Source organism: Coturnix japonica, chromosome Z, assembly GCF_001577835.2.
Source record: "Coturnix japonica isolate 7356 chromosome Z, Coturnix japonica 2.1, whole genome shotgun sequence".
NCBI classification, from domain to species: Eukaryota; Metazoa; Chordata; class Aves; order Galliformes; family Phasianidae; genus Coturnix; species Coturnix japonica.
In genome coordinates this window covers 57,041,642-57,058,639 of record NC_029547.1, presented here as the reverse complement: position 1 = coordinate 57,058,639, position 16,998 = coordinate 57,041,642, and the positions used below count along the sequence as shown (strand labels likewise).

Below are 16,998 nucleotides of genomic sequence, written 5' to 3'. Positions count from 1 at the left end.
CGTTTAAAAAGTTAGTGTCCCAGTGTCTCTCCTCTCTCTGCTGAATCTGTTACTCTGCTGTTGAAGAAAATGGAATTTTCATTATCTTGATAATTCCTTGCTGACTTTTATTTATCTTGCATTATATGTGCTTAGAAATATTTTCCTAGTAGTTCCTGAAATCTGGAAGAAAAGATCGAGGAACTAAGCAAAATGCGTCTCATCCCATTCTTCAAATAGACAAATGGAAGAAGCCTGGAAGAGGCAGCTTGTCTGTGACCATCTGTTGATGCAGTAGCTTCTGGAGTCCTAACTGTGTTTGTATTTTATTCTGTAGTACATAATTTTGTTTTCATAGAAGGCATAGAGAGTCATACAATGCCTACTCAAAATACCCTTTGCTTTTCTGATAGCCTGTCTGCTATCAGATAGCATGTATCTCCAACTTCCAAAAGCTAAAAGAAAATTTTCTTTTCTTTTTATTTTTATTTTTTTGCATTTGATTGCGAACTGCATTTTGATTTGAAATGCAAACTGCATTTGATTTGCAGTTATGCTGAGGTTTCTGCTCAGCTATAATTTTGCTAAGGTGACTAGAAGGAAGTCAAGATGCACATATTGACAGATGTTGATATTTTGATAGATAGTAAAAATATAAGCAAGAGATTTTCCCCAACTTTTCTCTTTATATCTGTATTTATAAAGGTGTGTCAGATTTGCTTATTGGCTTTTTAGAGTCTCCCATTGGAGATAGTGATGTCTCTGGGACAGGATGTTTGTGCAGAATGTGGGGTGAAGTGTGTGTATGTATAGTGGAATGTGGTAAATGGCCACATGCACAAGATAACTGTTGTTTTGTTATTACTGACACCAGTGGTTTATATCATTTTGAGATGGGCAGATGCTCAGAGGAGGTCTCTGTGCTGCCAGTCTCCTTGCAGCAACACTGACTGGTGGCTGAAGGTTGCTGAGAGCAAATATGGGAAAGTGCTTTTCTGTGGCAGGAGAAAAAAGCTGCGCTTCTAAAAACGTATGCAGTCAGTGCCAAAAGAACAGCTGCTTGGAAATGTCATTGAGACGTTGCCAGAAAAGCTACTGGAGCTCCATGCCAAGACTGACCAAAAAAAGGAAGGATGATTGTTACCCAGTTCTCATAGAAAAGCTCAAAGCTAGAGCCCCTGAGCTAGAAGCAAATTGCCTAAGAAAGGCAACAGTGCTACGAAACGTAAAGCAAATATCATTTCTTCTCAGCCTGTTAAGAAGTTAATAAGAAGTTATACTGAGTATTGAATATCTGAATGGATTAAGGCAGTCAGGTAACCTTGCTCTTCTGTGTGGTGTAGGCATATCTTCCATATAGTGGCACACCACTGTTCCTAGCAGAATGGAGTATGAGAAGCACAAAGAGCAGTACGAATAAAATTTATAAGAAAATTTATGTAACAGTTATTTGTGCTTTATAAGTCTGTGCTTAACATTGGCAATAAAAACATCTGCCCTTCAAAATTCAGTATCATTTCGTAACTTGAGTTATGATGTGTGGATATACAGAACATATGGGTGCCTGCTCACTAAGTGGAATGGGTATGGTGGGGTAGTAGTTACAGGATAAAAGTCTGGTGAGTTTCTTACTTTTTTGTAGGGAAGCTTAGTTTTTACATACTTTATGCATGTGTTTTGTATTTGAATTTTGAATTGCACAGCCTTAATGAAGTGCCTCCTATTTTATTGAGAATGCTTTTGCATTTTGTGTGTGTGTGTGTGTGTATTAATGTGTATATGCTAGAATCCCACTTGTTACAAATTTACCTGTCAATGTATTGATTTCATAACAGCAGCTGATGATCACTTCCTCAGACAACTTCCATAACTCATGTGGTGAGCAAAGATAGTTCTGCATAAGATCCCAGTGCAGTTTTGAGACTTTGAGACCTGGGAGTTTGGTAAGGGCTGCTATAGATGCCTTCACAACTTCACTTGATGATTTGAAATCCTGAAACAGGTTCATTTCAGAGATGTTTATGCAAGGACTGTAGAAGGTCATTGAAAAGTGCAGTGTTCTTCACTGACTAGCCTCATCAGTGTTGCGGAACTATAGGGATTGTTTCTTCTGAGAAGCACTGGAAAGGCTATCAATAAAATGCTGTATGAATTTTTAAAAGCAATTTGCTGCAGATGTTTGACAAGAATGATGTTTACAGAAGTTGATAGAAAATTGACTCCTGATTTAAATAGGCATTGGTAGCTGGAGAGATAGAGCATCAACATATCATTCTGTCTGTAATCACAGAAATGTCCTGTGGGTGATCACTTGGCTACGTGAAGGACAGACACAAAAACTTTCCACAGCAAATTTTGTTTTCATAAAAATCAAGGTTTTTCCATGTGTTTAGTAGAAATGAATAATTCTACAGGTTTGTTGTTGTTGTTTGTTTGTTTTTTGCTTTAGCCAGAATATGATATGCATACTTTCAGGTAGATGAGGTGTCTGCTGTTTGTTTCACAATGCCTGTCTCTGGTGCAGAAACACTGAAATACATGAAGGGCTTTACAAATCACAGGTCTAGTTCTAATTTGGACATTTTACTTTAAATATAGCTGATGAACAGAAGTATTACAATAAAAGTCAGACAAACTAATTTTTCCTAAAGTTTATGCCATAGAATTGGATAAGTTCGGTTATAAAGTAAAAGAAAGTTACAAATGCATTAAAAATAATGATAAATCTTAACTCTTACTTTAAAAACAGGCAGGTGCTGTGAATCATCCAATGAACTACTCTCCAAAATCTCTTGATTTGTCTTTGGTTCTGAAAAATTATCTCTGCAGGCCTTGTGTTGTTTTTCCAAAGGCAATGTTATGAGAGCATACTAAGTACAAATGAAAAATAAAATCTTGTTTTATGAGTTTCTTTACGTCTCTGCTCATCCACAGTCAAAATTAAAGATCCACTCAGTCACAGGACTGATTCAGAGGCTTGTACTCTGCTAAGCTCTGGACATGAGCTAACACATTCTAGGAAGTGTAATGCTTAAGTGGTGTTCTTCAGAAGTGCTGTTCTGATTATACTTTCTCATTTAGTAAAATTGATGTATTGAAGTAGATTGTTAGCAAGGGTTGGAACAAGTGAACAATTCAAGGAAGAAAACAGCCAGTTGCTACCAGAGGTTGAGAAACTGACTAATTGTCTTTCATGGAAATCCAATTGCTTTAAAAATGTCTACATGTTTTGAATAGGGATGGAGCAAAGAGAGTTCTGGTGGGTCAAAAGATTGAGAACTTAATTGGATGTCAGCTAAAACTAAGGCACTTAAAATAAGCAAGGGATCATCAAGGATGTGGTAAGGAAACTCTAAGACTGTTAGTTTGACACGTGTTATAGGAAAATAACTCTAATTTTTAAGAATTGATCCTCAGAGATGTATTGATCCTTTCTCATGGGAGCATGTAATGCAGAAAACCTATCCTTTTTCTTGTAAAGTTGAAAAGCCTTGTAAGAAGAATATTGATTTGTTTCATTCCTATAACACCTACACATCCCTCTAACTGGCATAATTCCAATGTGCTAGGAATACTTAGTTAATTTATGTCCCATGATAATATGAAACTGGAGCTTGGATACTCGTATTCCAAATAGGTTTGTTTTATACACATCTTTTAGTGGCACCTTCAGTGGATACACTGTTTATGTATGATTATGTTCAAAAATTGCAAGGTTTTTGTTTGTTCTTATGGTTTATTTTCAGCTATTATTTATCAGCTATATGCATTCAGCTGATATTGTTCTGTCTGATTTTGACTTCAGTTAGCAGTTCATAAAAGCACCCCATGTAACAAAAAGCTGTGTCTGGAAACACAAATCATGCACCTTTCTTTGACTCAGATTTTGGCCAGGTACTGAACAACTGTAATCTCATGCATGTTGTAATAATTAAAGGTTTTTCCACCATCTTACATTAGTAGACTGGGGGAAGCAGGGGTCACAGGAAACAAACTTGAATAATTTCTTATGGGTCTCAAAACTGGCTGGAGTCCTCTGCAGGTGTAGTTGTTCTCTGTTGCTTGCAACCAGCAAAGATTTGTTGAGCAGAACTCATTTAAATGACTCAGCATTGGAACACTAAATTTACCTCATTTGTTGACGCAGTTAAGCTGAGAGGAATATGTTGAAAGGTCTGTATTATTATTTTTAACTTCTTTGACAACGTAGTAAGAAGGAAACATGGTAATTTTTGTAGTGCAAGCTGAAGAATGAATGCAGCAATAATGGCCTTGCAAATATGATGCAGTGGTTAGAATGCAAAGGAGCAGTTTTGCAAAAACGTGTTAAACAGATTTAAAGCTGTCTGGAAGTCATAAATGTCATGTTGGAAAAAAAAAAAGTTGAATTGAAGCTGAACTGCTTTGTGTTTTCCTTTTGCTCTGTTTTGGAGTAAGGAGTGTGCTAAGAATTGTATATCCATCTTTTGAAAACGTCAAATATACTGATCAAATGCAGCAGTGCAAAAGAGCAGCCATGGGAATGCTGAGAGGCCTAGCGTATGGCCTCTGCAAAAAGGTGGAATGAAATCTTCAATTTGAGCACAAAGAAGAGTCTTTAGATAAAAAGTAAATTACAGCAATGCTTTTTCTGCTGCACATAAGAAAAGGTGCAATAGCTTTATGTTACAATAAGTTGCATTTCAGAGAAGAGTGCCTTCACAAGTAAAGCTTAATTAAATGAGGTGATATATAACATGTGTGAGTGACTTAATTGTTCAATCAACATAAGATTTCAAGTGCAGATAAAAGCCAATAGTTGTTATAACTTATGAAAATGTATTTGCTTTGCAGGGAGACTTGATGAACTCTTTAAGTCTGTTTTGCAAGTTTTATGTTGCTGTTTTTTGTCTTTATTTTGTTTGTTCTTTTATACATTTCGTCTTTCACAGTGGAAAAAAGAAAGGCTTAAAACATTAAAACCTCCTTTAAAAGTTCCCAGTCCAGCTGTGCAGTTGGTATCCATTCTTTACCCATTCTCTTCTTATCAATTGGAAGAGGAAAGATGTACACCTTTTTGTAACCTACCAAGGCTTTCTTTTTGAAAGGAGCATGAATACTGGAAGTCATTCAAATATTTTTTTCTTTGCAGGTTACGAGATGACAGAATTAGGGTAGAAAGAATGGAAAACTACCATTTTGAATACAGTCATGCTTTCCAACTGGTTACTGATTTTTATGCAAAAGAGGTGCCTGAAATTACAGGTATGTCAGAATATCTTTGATGCATGTATTCCTGTTAGCTTGTACATGCAGAAGGAGTACACATGAGGATACGTCATAGACTTGGCTACTTCCAATCTATCTAAATGCCCCCCAACTTGATCCAATGCATTAAGAATAAATCTTGATTGCAATAGGCTTTGCCACTGGTTTCAGGGGCCTAGAAATCTGCAAGGGAAATCACAATAGTAAAGAAGACATTGAATTTCTCAGCCTCTTCCATGTCCTTCTCAACAGATCTACTGCCCATTTGGCAGCAGGCCCATGTTTTCCCTTGTTTTATTTCTGTTGCTGATGTAAGTGTAGAAGCTTTTGTTGCTTCTTGTATTTTGTCAGTTTCAATTCCAGATGTCCTCTCACTTTACTAAGCTCAGCAAGCTTGAGTGGTGTCTCTGTATCCTTCCTCATAGCGTCTTATTCATCCCATGCATGCCTCCTGCTGCTTTTACTTCAGTTTTTGCACACTGGGGCCACCTTTGAGTTTGGAGAATCCTTGAAAATGAACACTGCCTATGTAGAAATGAATGCAGCACCCTTTTTTTAATGTCATGAACATATGTGTTAAGAACAAATTCCATGTATTTAGCTAATTGATGGAAATTATACAGTATCTGAAATGTTTCTTCAAGTTCTTCAGTGTATTTGTTGACATTCTTAAGAATGGAAAATTTTTTTTGATAAATTGTCATTATGTAAGGTTTCAAAAGTACCCTTTCATAATGAGATAATGGTGTAGTGAAATTTCCTATTGTCACATTTGGAACATACATTGTAGTAGAGTACCCTCTAGATACAGAAGCACTATCTAGAAGAAATATCTGTTTTACCAAGATGGAACCTTATTCTGCAGACTTGCTGAGACAAATGAATCATCAGGCATTTGTTTTCTTTTTAATTTGCAAAGATGTTACCCACAGTAATGGAGATTTTAGAATTCAGTTCTAACTTGTATTTAGAAATATCTTCTACCAATTGTTAATTGTTTTTAAGAAGAAAAACCCATGGAATCCAGTGTTTAATATTTCATAATTTGTTTGTGTTATTGTCAAGGTGTACCATTTTTTGGAATCATTATTTATGTTGATTTATAGATATCATACTACATTGTATGCATAATGAAGACTTCAATTAAATTGAAAAATTGATTATGCTTTTTCTAAGATGCATAGGCAGTAAGCAGTGATTTAACAAGGAAATTACTCTTTTCTTTTTAGGTCCTCAAAAACTATCTGTAATTCTAAGCTTGGATAAGCCTGTTATTTGTGCTCTGGCAGCAGTAATTACATACCTCAAAGAATTTAATTTGGAAAAGATGCTTTACAATCCAAGGTAAGTTGCATTTCCACTTCAAAGCAACAACACTTCTACCAGAGATATCTTGTAACTTTTATCAGACAAATTGCCTTAAATTAAATGAGCTCACCCAGAATGACTGAAATAAACATTAAAAAAAAAAAAAAAAAAAGAAGAAGAAGTTTCTAATCAGAACTGGAATAATCAAGTGATTTTTTTATTTATTTTTTTTCACAAGTGGAGTTTTGTGAAAATATTCTTGAAGTATGTTCTTACAGACATTACTGTCAGTAACGTAAATGCATAGGTATTGCAGACAAGTATTATTAAAAATGAACAAGGAGCAAAAACTTGTAGATACTAGGAGGGAAATTATAAATTTTGTCAGTAAATACTTGCTATCATATCTCAGTTTCAGCTTTACTCGATGAACAAGTATCATGTTTTTTTTGGCAGGTTTTAAAGCCTCTTTTTATGCTGTAATTTAGCTTTGCAAGATGTTGTTTTATTTTTCCATAGAGGTGTGTAAATCATACTCTCTTTTTGTAGCTCTGGAAGCAGATATAAATGCTGACATGTTGCAATGTTTAGACAGCGCTCAGCAGATCTGTTTAAATTACTGAATCTAGTTAACAGTTAAAAAGAAAACAGACATCCAGCGCATCCCAGCTCTGTGACAAATCACGGAATCACAGAATTGCAGGAGTTGGAAGGGTCCACAAGAGATTATCGAGTCCAAGCTTGATACTGAAGCAGGTATCCTACAATATGTGGCACAGGTAGGCATCCAGACAGGTCTTGAATATCTCCATAGAAGGAGATTCCACAACCTGTCTAGGCAACCTCTTCCAGTGCTCCACCATCCTTACTGTAAAGAAATTCTTTTGCATGTTAACACAAAACTTCCTATGTTCAAGATTTAGGCTATTACTACACATTACCCAGAGGTACCTGGCTTCATCCATTTGCCTCTCTGTAGATATTTATAAACATTTATCAGACTCCCTTTCAGTCTTATCCTCTCCAGGCTGAACAGACCTTTGTTATTCAGCCTTTCCTCATACAGAAGACAGCCTGGAGCATCTCCTTGTAGGAGATCCCTGTCTTTTTTTGAACTGGAAGCCCAGAACTGGACACACTAGTCTAAATGTGGCCCCGCCAGGGCAGAGGAGGTGAGGACCACCTCCCTCAACCTGCTGGCCATGCTCTTTTTGACACACTCCATAATGCACTCCAGGACACCATTAGCCACAGGGGTGCACTGTTTGCTTATGGCCAACCTATTGTCCACCAAGACACCCAGTTTATTGTTGGAAGAGCTTCTCTCCAGCAGGTCATCCTCTAACATGTACTGATGTGATGTGTATGTGATGGCATAGAAGGCTATTAGGTTGGTCAAGCATGGTTTCCCCTTCCTGAATCTATGCCGACTACTCCTGATAACCTTTTTCTCTTTCACTTGCTTGGAGGTGACATCCAGAACAAGTTGTTCCATCAGCTTTTCAGGGATGGAGGTGAGGCTGACTGGTCTGTTGTTTCTCAGATTCTCAATTTGCCTTTTATGAAGACTGGAGTGACACTGGCAATCTTCCAATCTTCAGATACCTCTCGCATTTACCAAGGTCTTTCAAATATGATAGAGAATGGTTCAGCAGTCACCTCTGTCAGTTTCCTCAGCACATGTGGGTGCATCCCACTGGGCCCATGGATTTGTGTGCATTGATTTTGGCTAGATGCTCTCTGACCAGATCCTCTTTGACCAACAGAAAGTCTTCCTTTACCCAGACTCTCTCTCTTACTTCCTGAGGGCTAGTTTTATCATTAAAATCTGAAGCAAAGAAGGCATTTAGTGTCTCTGCCTGTTCAGTGTCAGCCACCTCATTTAGTAAGGGACCCACGTTTTTCCTAGTCTTTCTTTTACAGTTGAAATACTGAAAAAAACCTTTCTTGCTATCCTTTACCTCCTTTGCAAGGTTTAATTTCAAGAGGGCCTTAGCCTTTCTTGTTACATTCCTGCAACTCCACCATTAAGTGATTGCTGCATCCCAAAATTCCCCCAATCATTGCATCCTTGACTAGTTCTTGAGTTGGCTTCGTGGTACCTAGGAACAGGGAACCAAACTTGCAAAAAACTTGTCAGACCTTCCAGTGCAAGGTTACTGAAAAGATAACACAGCCATGAAAATAAACTCTTCTTCCCCTGGGAAGTCACAGCTCATATGTTTATTAGGTATTTTCAAGTGAGCACTCAAAAGTTTAAACAGTATTATGCAGCTGTATTAAAAAAAAAAAATATTGCCATTCAAGCATCTTTTTATCCCTTTCTGCACAAAAGGCTCTGTCCTCACTTATGTTTGAAAATATCATTAAGGTTTATTAAACGTTTTATGAAACAGCTTTCTCTGTTACGCATATGGTGTGAAATACTGTCCTGGTAGTCTCTGTGTTCCTCTATCCTGCAAACAGGTAGTAGTCGACAAAGAAAACCAGGATGCAAGCTAGAAACTCTAAAATATTTCACGTCAGTTATAGTTCATAAACGTATTGCACAATGTTCAAAGAATTTCAAGCTCTATTTTGAAGGAGTCCCTACATTATACATGTATTAAATAAATCAGTTGCTTTCAGAAAATGATTGCTGGTGTCCTCTTTAAATATTTTTCACATAGCTTCTAAAATATTTGTAGTTTGGTATTCTAGATTTTGGAATAGATTTTATCTCTCAAGTTGCCCTTCCGCTTGATAAGTACCGTTAAAATATTAACAAAGTATGCTGGACTCATAGGCCCAATGAGAAAGCAGTTCTTGTGGTATCTTCTAAGACTTCTTGCTTTTTCCACCAAGGAGTGCTCTAATCTGTGGCATTCTAGTGCTGTGGTGTTCCCATCCTTTGGCCGGTTGTTTGCAAAAGAGCTTGGATGGTGAGGCAGGAACTAGAGAAATCTTGCAAGAAAAATCTGAACTAGAAAGTGAACTCCTTTGGTCTCTCCATGGTCATGCTTCTGAATCACTATTGTCACAGTGTTCAATCACAAAGTGTATGTTTTCTGGTGGAGTGGGATACAAGTTCACATTTCACATAGAAATAAACTCAGTAGCAAAGGAGGAATGCCATCATGTGAGGGTTTATCTAGCAGCAGATAGTTGTTGATACCAGCTTCACCTCAAAATCAAATATAATTATAGACTAAGAAGGAAAAACACTAACTCTTGCAGTTGACATTTGCCTGCTGTGTGTTGCTCTGATAAATTTTATCTGAACTTTTGAATTTCTGAATGGAAAGTCAATGAACTGTTTGCTATCTTGGTGATACACTATGAAGAAATAAAAGACGTTCCTTGGGATAACATTGTTTCTGAGCTCAAGAACTCAGATTCTACTGCATTTATTTCTAAAGCTTCTACTTCTTTATCTTGCTAATACTGACTTCTAATTGTCACTTTTAGTATGTCACAGTGTATTTGCATGTATTGAATGTGAATATACTGAGCCAGACTCAATTTTATATACTTCTCTTTAGAAATGCTACTTAAATACTGGAAAGAGAAAAACTTTAAGACAAAGGATGTCAGGTTCATGGATTTTCTGTGATTCTGCAGGACGCAGAAAAGAAATACTTTCATTGTACTGTCAAGCAACTTAGAATTCCTTGGAGAATTCAGGTCAATGAGCATATACCAATGAGTCAGTGAGCATGAATTCGTAGCTATGAGACAGTTTTCAGTTTATTGATGTGGCACAGATCTGGGTGAAGAAGACGTATTTGATAGGAGGAATGAAAAAACAATTCCTTATACCTTAGCATTTTCTTCTGAGAAACACCTTTCTCCCAGCTAAAGAGAATTCCAGCTGAATTTTTATAACAAGAAATGATTACTGATGGGAAATTTATTTTATTTTGGTATTCAGGTAAAAATGTAAAATGCAGTTTTAAGTTCCTCAACAAAGCAAATTATTAAGAGAAAAAATGTTTCTGCCACAGCAGAACCCCAGGATATGGCTAGGCTACTCTGGATCTCCAGCAGCAAGTAAAAATAGATTTAGCAATGAATGAGAGAAGCTTTTATGTCATGTGTTCTATTGCTTTACATACTGAGACACCTTTATTGGTTTTGGCATGAAGCTGTACATATCTAGGAGAGATTTTTAAAGACAGATGAATACCCAGTTTTGTTTGAAAATATCATCGTTTGCATAGCAGTTGCTGGGAAATGTGTCTATGTATTTTTATATTGCTTTCCAGCATATTAGAAAGAAAAAAAGAGACTGTAGTCTTTACAGTTTGACCAGTGACAGATAAATTTAAGAAATTTGAGAAAGGAAGAACCATCCATCTTTCTGAAGTAGAGAAGTAGCTGTGGGTTTGGAGAACTGTCAGTAGTGAAGGCAGAAGTGAAAGAAAGGAGATGGAGCAGCTAAAGTGGCTATGAGGGAAGTAAGGAAAGAAAGGAGGACTTCAACAAGAGGATAAGTGATTTATTTGTTTATAGTAGAAATGGGAAGGAGTTTGTGAGATGAAACTGAGAGAAGTCAAAATTAGTTCTCTCAGCATAAAATGGTGGTCTTCCTTGAATTTTCAGGAGAAATGTCATTGAAATCAAGGACACTGTGTGTATATAGCTTCTATATCTTTTGTATGTTGATGTTTTGGAAAACTGTATTCAAGATATTGCACAGGTTTATTTCCTCCTATGTGCTGTGTGTGAGACTTTGAGAAAGAGAGTACTGAAGTGATTTTGGGAGGTCTCAAGGTCAGCTCAGAAGCATGAGGACTGGAAAGGGAAAGGTATGTTTTTCGGATACTAAGAAGAGGTGCTTATGAAAGGATGTGCCTTATCTCTGGATGGCACAGAAGACTGACAGAGAGGACTTCTTCCAGTATGGAAGTTTGAAACTTCTAGGAAGCTGAGGCTGTGTTCAGGTGAAGTGTTCTGAGGCAGCAGTCATTTGGGAAGAGCAAGGCTGCAGACCATGGGGGGAGTTCAGTGGAGAAAAAGGAGAAAACTAGTTCGGGATAAAAATGATGAAGGTTATTTTTCTTCCTTCATCCTCCTATGCTGTCTTATTTGTATACTTGTACTATGTTTTGTGTTTCCAATTTTGGTTTTGTGGTTTTTTTTTATTTTTTTATTTTAATTTTTTTTTTTTTTTTTATTTTTAATTTATTACTATTTTTAGTTAGGAATTTCTGGACTCTTGACACATCAGGGATTTGTACCAGACATTCTAGCCCTGTGACAATATCCACTAACAAATTTAAAACTCTGGTTAATTAAATAGAGAATGCAATCTGGGCTTGACGTCCTTCACTACTTAGACTGTGGTAAATGTCTTTCTTACCTAAAGCTTCTGAGAAATGAAGAGACTGCTTTTTACTCCTTGAAGCTGAACAGGAATCCCTGCAACTCTTATGTAAATGCATAGGTTCATTCACTTTTAGAAGTCTTGAAGATGTAGACGAGAGGTCTGTAAAAGGTAATTGAGCAAAGAAAATCTGCTATTTAGTAGACTTTCAAAGCAGTGCTTTGCAGCTTCATTGGGAAGCTTTTAGAGATTTGCAAAATTAAAGTATTTGAAAACGGCTGATCTGAATAACATACATTGACTTGGGCTGTGTCACTTATTGTGAAATGGTATGGAATGTCTCCTGCAGAAGGAAGCACACTTTAAAAGCACACTTTTCCTATAAGCTCCTTGGAACGTATAAAGATGAAAGCAATCAAGTTTCATAGGTAACATGCAAGAATAAAAGTTTCAGGATATAGTTTATTGTTTTAAAATCATCATAGTAACCCTTTAATAGTCATCATCAAGTGCAATTCTACTCTGAAAAGCTGTTTTATGAATAGCAACCTCTTCCTAGTAAGCATTCCTTAAAAGTTTCATAAATCCTAGCAGAAACATGCTGTTTCCTCTTATTTCTTTCTTCCTAGGCATGATCCTACTTTGCCTGCTTAGAATAACTGGCTATTTCTATCATGAGTGTTTTGCGCTGTTTAAGTATTTGACACTTGTGAAAAGTCACTCCTTTATAACTCGCAGAAGAAACCTATGTGTTGCGCTCCAGCTGAAGTGATTTTGAAGGGCCATTTCTGCTGGCACAGAAGATGGCAAATAGCAGCATACTAGAACTTCTCACAAAGGCAGTGCTGACACTCACTGTAAAACCAGCATTGACTTAATATTTTGTTTACAACCTCCATCTCATGAACTTGGGCCCTTAATTCCCTACAAAAAAAGTCTCTTTGTTCACATTTTTATCAAGTTCTGATCCTAAGCTGAAGGAAGATGAGGGGGTGGAAGCAAAACACATTCTTCATGTGACATCTGCAATTGTTGGTTCAGCATATTCTGTAGTTGATCTTGGCTATTACTCATATACTCCAAGCTCTCAATTACCAGGATTAATAGCAGGGTTGGAGTAACTCAGATAAAGCAAACAGCTGAATAAAATAAAACATACGTAACTTATGCCATGAGAACTTCTTCAGCATGTCTTCTTATGAAGGACTAGTAACTTGAACTTGCCACTGGGCAGTTAGCTTCTTTCAAATGCCATCATAGAACACTTGCAGTGGATAAGACATGCTCTGTGTTAAGTGCTTTGAAGCACCGGGCTTCCGCCAGTTAAAATGTGGAAACACTGCAGCCAGTATAGTCTTGAAGCTCACTAGTGGAGTTGATAGAAACAAGCAGAAGCATCCTTTGTGCTTTTAGGGAAAGAGAAAGGCATAGTTCTTGAACCTTGAATCCAGCGGGTTTATGAGGTCACAGGCTTGAGTAGTGGCAAATCAAAATGCAGCAAATGGGGAAATTCCAGGTCATGTAAATTCTAGATGTAGAAGAGATGATTAGGTGCTTTTGGAAGAGTGAGTACAATTTAGTATTGATTACAGAGATTGGGAGTCAAGCAAGAATCATTTCTATTTAATTTTGCCAGCACCAGCTGGGACTGAATATCATAAAAGGAAGTACTGTTTTGTTGCTTATAACATTGTGTATTTTGGAGGACATTTCTTCTTTTGCCTCCAAGCCCTGTTTTGCTAAGGCTGGTCATGGGTGCAGTTCTGAGTTAGCACTGTTTCCAAACTTTCCCTGAACTTCTTGAGGGCACTCAGTTAAATCAACTTAAAATAAAATAAAATAAAATCTGCAGAAAATACTTTTAATTTGACCCATTATTTAGGAACAAATTTAACAGCAGGTCTGAACACCTGCATGCAACTTGAATGTAGAACATTATTTTCTGAATTTTTCATGCTTTTGAAATCTTTAGTGTTGGTTTTTTGGTTTTTTTTTTCTTTTTTTCTTTTAAATATATAGCAGTAATGCAGCTGTGTATGCCTAACTGAACAGTTGGAGTATGAGCGCTCCCCCACAGAGCTAAAATAGCATGCACTAAAGAAAATTTACGACAATCCAGGAAAGCAGTTTTAAATTGTACCCAGCAAGTCATTCCTTTTAGGCTAAGACAATAAAGAGCGTCCTAGATTTTGTGCAAAAAGCAGTCAGTGGTGTGATTAACCTAGACAATCATGACTTGATTTGTCAGAAGCATTTAGTGAGGATCTTGCGCTTCACTTCACTGTCCTGACTACCACATTTGTATATCTGAGGCAGAGAAGTTTTTGTTCCTTGTATGATCACATACCTAATACATTTATTATTGTTGGCTCTGTTAAGTATTTTGCTCTAGCTGTGCATAAACATCACATTTGGGTTGGTCTATTCCTGTTGTGTTAGGGGGCATCAGAAAGTTCTGTCGTTTTGGTCACGTCGTATTAAAAACAAAATGAAACAGTTTAAATATGCACTATTTTCCTTTTCTTAAATAATGGTGCTAACAGACAGTTTAAATTAGTTCTAGTCACTATATAAAAAAAAATAAAAATAATGTATGTTTTGGTACATGTTGTTTTGATGACAAATGATCATGTTTGTTCAGCTCTCAAAGTATTAGGGTTACCCCTGTCCCTAGTCCTGTAGTGATCAAAACACTAGCAAGAGTGTTTACCTCCTGAGTTCCATCACAGACTGAAGAAAGCGCAGTTCTTTTACAGCTGAGTGCATCAGGATTAAGTAACAGGAAAGCTGAAATGTATTCTGAGCTTTGTTGGAATCATTATAAGAAACAGGGCAAATGAATCTTCTAATTTTGTTTTCCCAAGCAGTAAAATAAAATATGTTATTGGTGTTCATCTGGTATTTATTTGAATAGATTATGATTTCTTACATAATTTTTTTGTTGTTATTTCATATGACTGATGAATTCTCTGAGAAACCTGACAGCTTTTAGCCATTACATATGTGCCAGTATTTCAAATATAGCATCTGAATTTTCTCTCCTCAGCAATTTCAAACAGTTGTCAAGTGAAAATGAATACATGACAATTAATGGGACAACAATGAAAAATCTTGAAATTTTACAGAATCAGGTAAGGAAAAATATAGTGGTTTTTTGTTTGGTTTTTTGTTTGTTTTTGTTTGTTTGTTTGTTTGATTGTTTTTAATTGTTGAGATTTTCAGAACTGTTTGATATAGTATTCCTAATGAAGTTGTTTAAGTTGGTTTGAAAATTTCACCCAGATGTTTGTTCAAATTATTTTGAATGGGATCAGACTGAAGGAGGATTATATTTTAAGAGGTATAAATGAAAGATAACCTCTAACACATTTTAGTACGAATTAGGAACTTTATTATATTTTGAATAACAAAGAGTTTTCCTAAAGTTTTAGACTTCTTTAGCAAGAGCAGTCAGGTGATACATATGCAATAGCATTTGTTTTTCATCTGTGCTGCTGGTTTATGTACAGACATAATTTCACGGGTTGAAAGTATTGGATTTATTTTCTACAGGCACTTTCTGACTGAAGAAAACACATATTCAAGTAACTCATGACTGCTGGAGAAGTTTTGTGCAAGGTGTTACTCATTAGAAACACAAATAGACATGTTTTAGTTGCACAATCTTATAGTCTAAATAGACAGTTTACATAGTGTAGTGAAAATCCTTTAGCTACGTAATCGTTTAAAATAATGATGCTTATTTTTATCATTTTAGACTGATTTGAAAACAAAAGGAAGCCTGCTGTGGGTCTTGGATCATACTAAGACTTCCTTTGGTCGTCGGAGACTGAAGAAATGGGTAATTCAGCCGCTCATGAAATCCAGGTTAGATATCTCTTTTTCTCAGGCTAAATCTATATTTTAAAATTATGACACTGAATATTCCCAATGCTTATTTTTCTCTAAGATCTGAGACCCATGGTAGAGTTTGCATGCCAAATGTGTTAGATGCAGATGCTGTATGTAAAGGTTTGAGACAGTTAATCCACTCTGCCTTAACTTCTGGGCACAGAACGTCTAAGTAGTTTGGTATGGTTGGTTTGGAGCAAATTAGAGATTGCTGTGCAGAAATCAGATTTCATACCATTTTAAATCAGTTATGATTAAAATCCTCTATCAGACCATGAATGAGGAATTACGTGCTACTAATGTTTTATTCTAAACTTGCCAATGAGTGTTTCACCTACTTCTTACCCCACAAATAACTACATCCTTACTGCATTTTACTAGTTATTTTTACCATTACTCCTGTTAATGGTGTGTTACATATTAAGTGTTTCTTTTTGTTAGTTTGGAAATGTGATGACTGTTCACTCACTCATGTATTTTAAGCTGTGGTTTATTTTGTAATGATGAGAAATGCTTTATACTGTAATATGTATCATGCTTATCCTTATTTTATCTTGAAATGGACGCTCCATCTTATAATTTCCCCTTGTGGGCTTTATTGGACTGTACAACTTAACCTTCAATATAGAATAAATAACAACAGTATCGAGTCTTTCCATGTGATATTTGTTACCTACAATTTGAGTTTCAGGATTTCTCCCTTTGAAAGTGAATTCCTTGAAAGTTATCAGTGTGAAATTTGCTCAGTTACTGTGTTATTCTCTTCAAATATACTGTACAGGAAATAGTTTTCAGAATTGTAGGAGTTGGAAGGGACCTCTGGAGATCATGTAGTCCAACCCTGTGCTCAAGCAGGTTCCATACAGTAGGTTACATAGGAAAGCATTCAGGTGGGTTCTAAATGCTTTCATGGACCCTACAACTTCTCTGTGCAGCTGGTTCCAGTGCTCTGTCATCCTCAAAGTTAAGGAGCTTTTTTCTCACATTCAAATGGAATTTCCTTTGTTCTAGATTGTATTCATTGCCTTTTGTCTAGTTGCAGGGCACCAGCAAAAGTCATGGCCCCCATCTCCCCCAAATCCTGGCCATCAGACATTTATAAACATTGATAAGATCCCCTCTTGGTCTTCTCCAAGCTTTCTGCATAACAGAGATATTCCTGGACCCTATCTAAAATAACTCTTCTCACTGTTTTACTTCTGTTTTTGATTTGCTAATATCAGAAATGAGCTGTTCTACATGAACAAGTATGCCAATGTTTTAGCATC

The 16,998-nt window shown here is 36.4% G+C and overlaps 1 protein-coding gene across 2 annotated transcripts in view; it reads left to right on the top strand.

Moving 5' to 3' along the window:
- Positions 1 to 16,998, top strand: part of MSH3 (mutS homolog 3) — a 107,492-nt gene that overhangs the window by 28,417 nt on the left and 62,077 nt on the right. For both annotated transcript variants that reach the window (XM_015849792.1, XM_015849793.2), the window contains exons 9-12: positions 5,111 to 5,223; positions 6,456 to 6,570; positions 14,886 to 14,970; positions 15,597 to 15,706. In XM_015849792.1, coding sequence (XP_015705278.1) covers positions 5,111 to 5,223; positions 6,456 to 6,570; positions 14,886 to 14,970; positions 15,597 to 15,706 — 423 coding nt within the window. The remainder of the gene's footprint in view (positions 1 to 5,110; positions 5,224 to 6,455; positions 6,571 to 14,885; positions 14,971 to 15,596; positions 15,707 to 16,998) is intronic.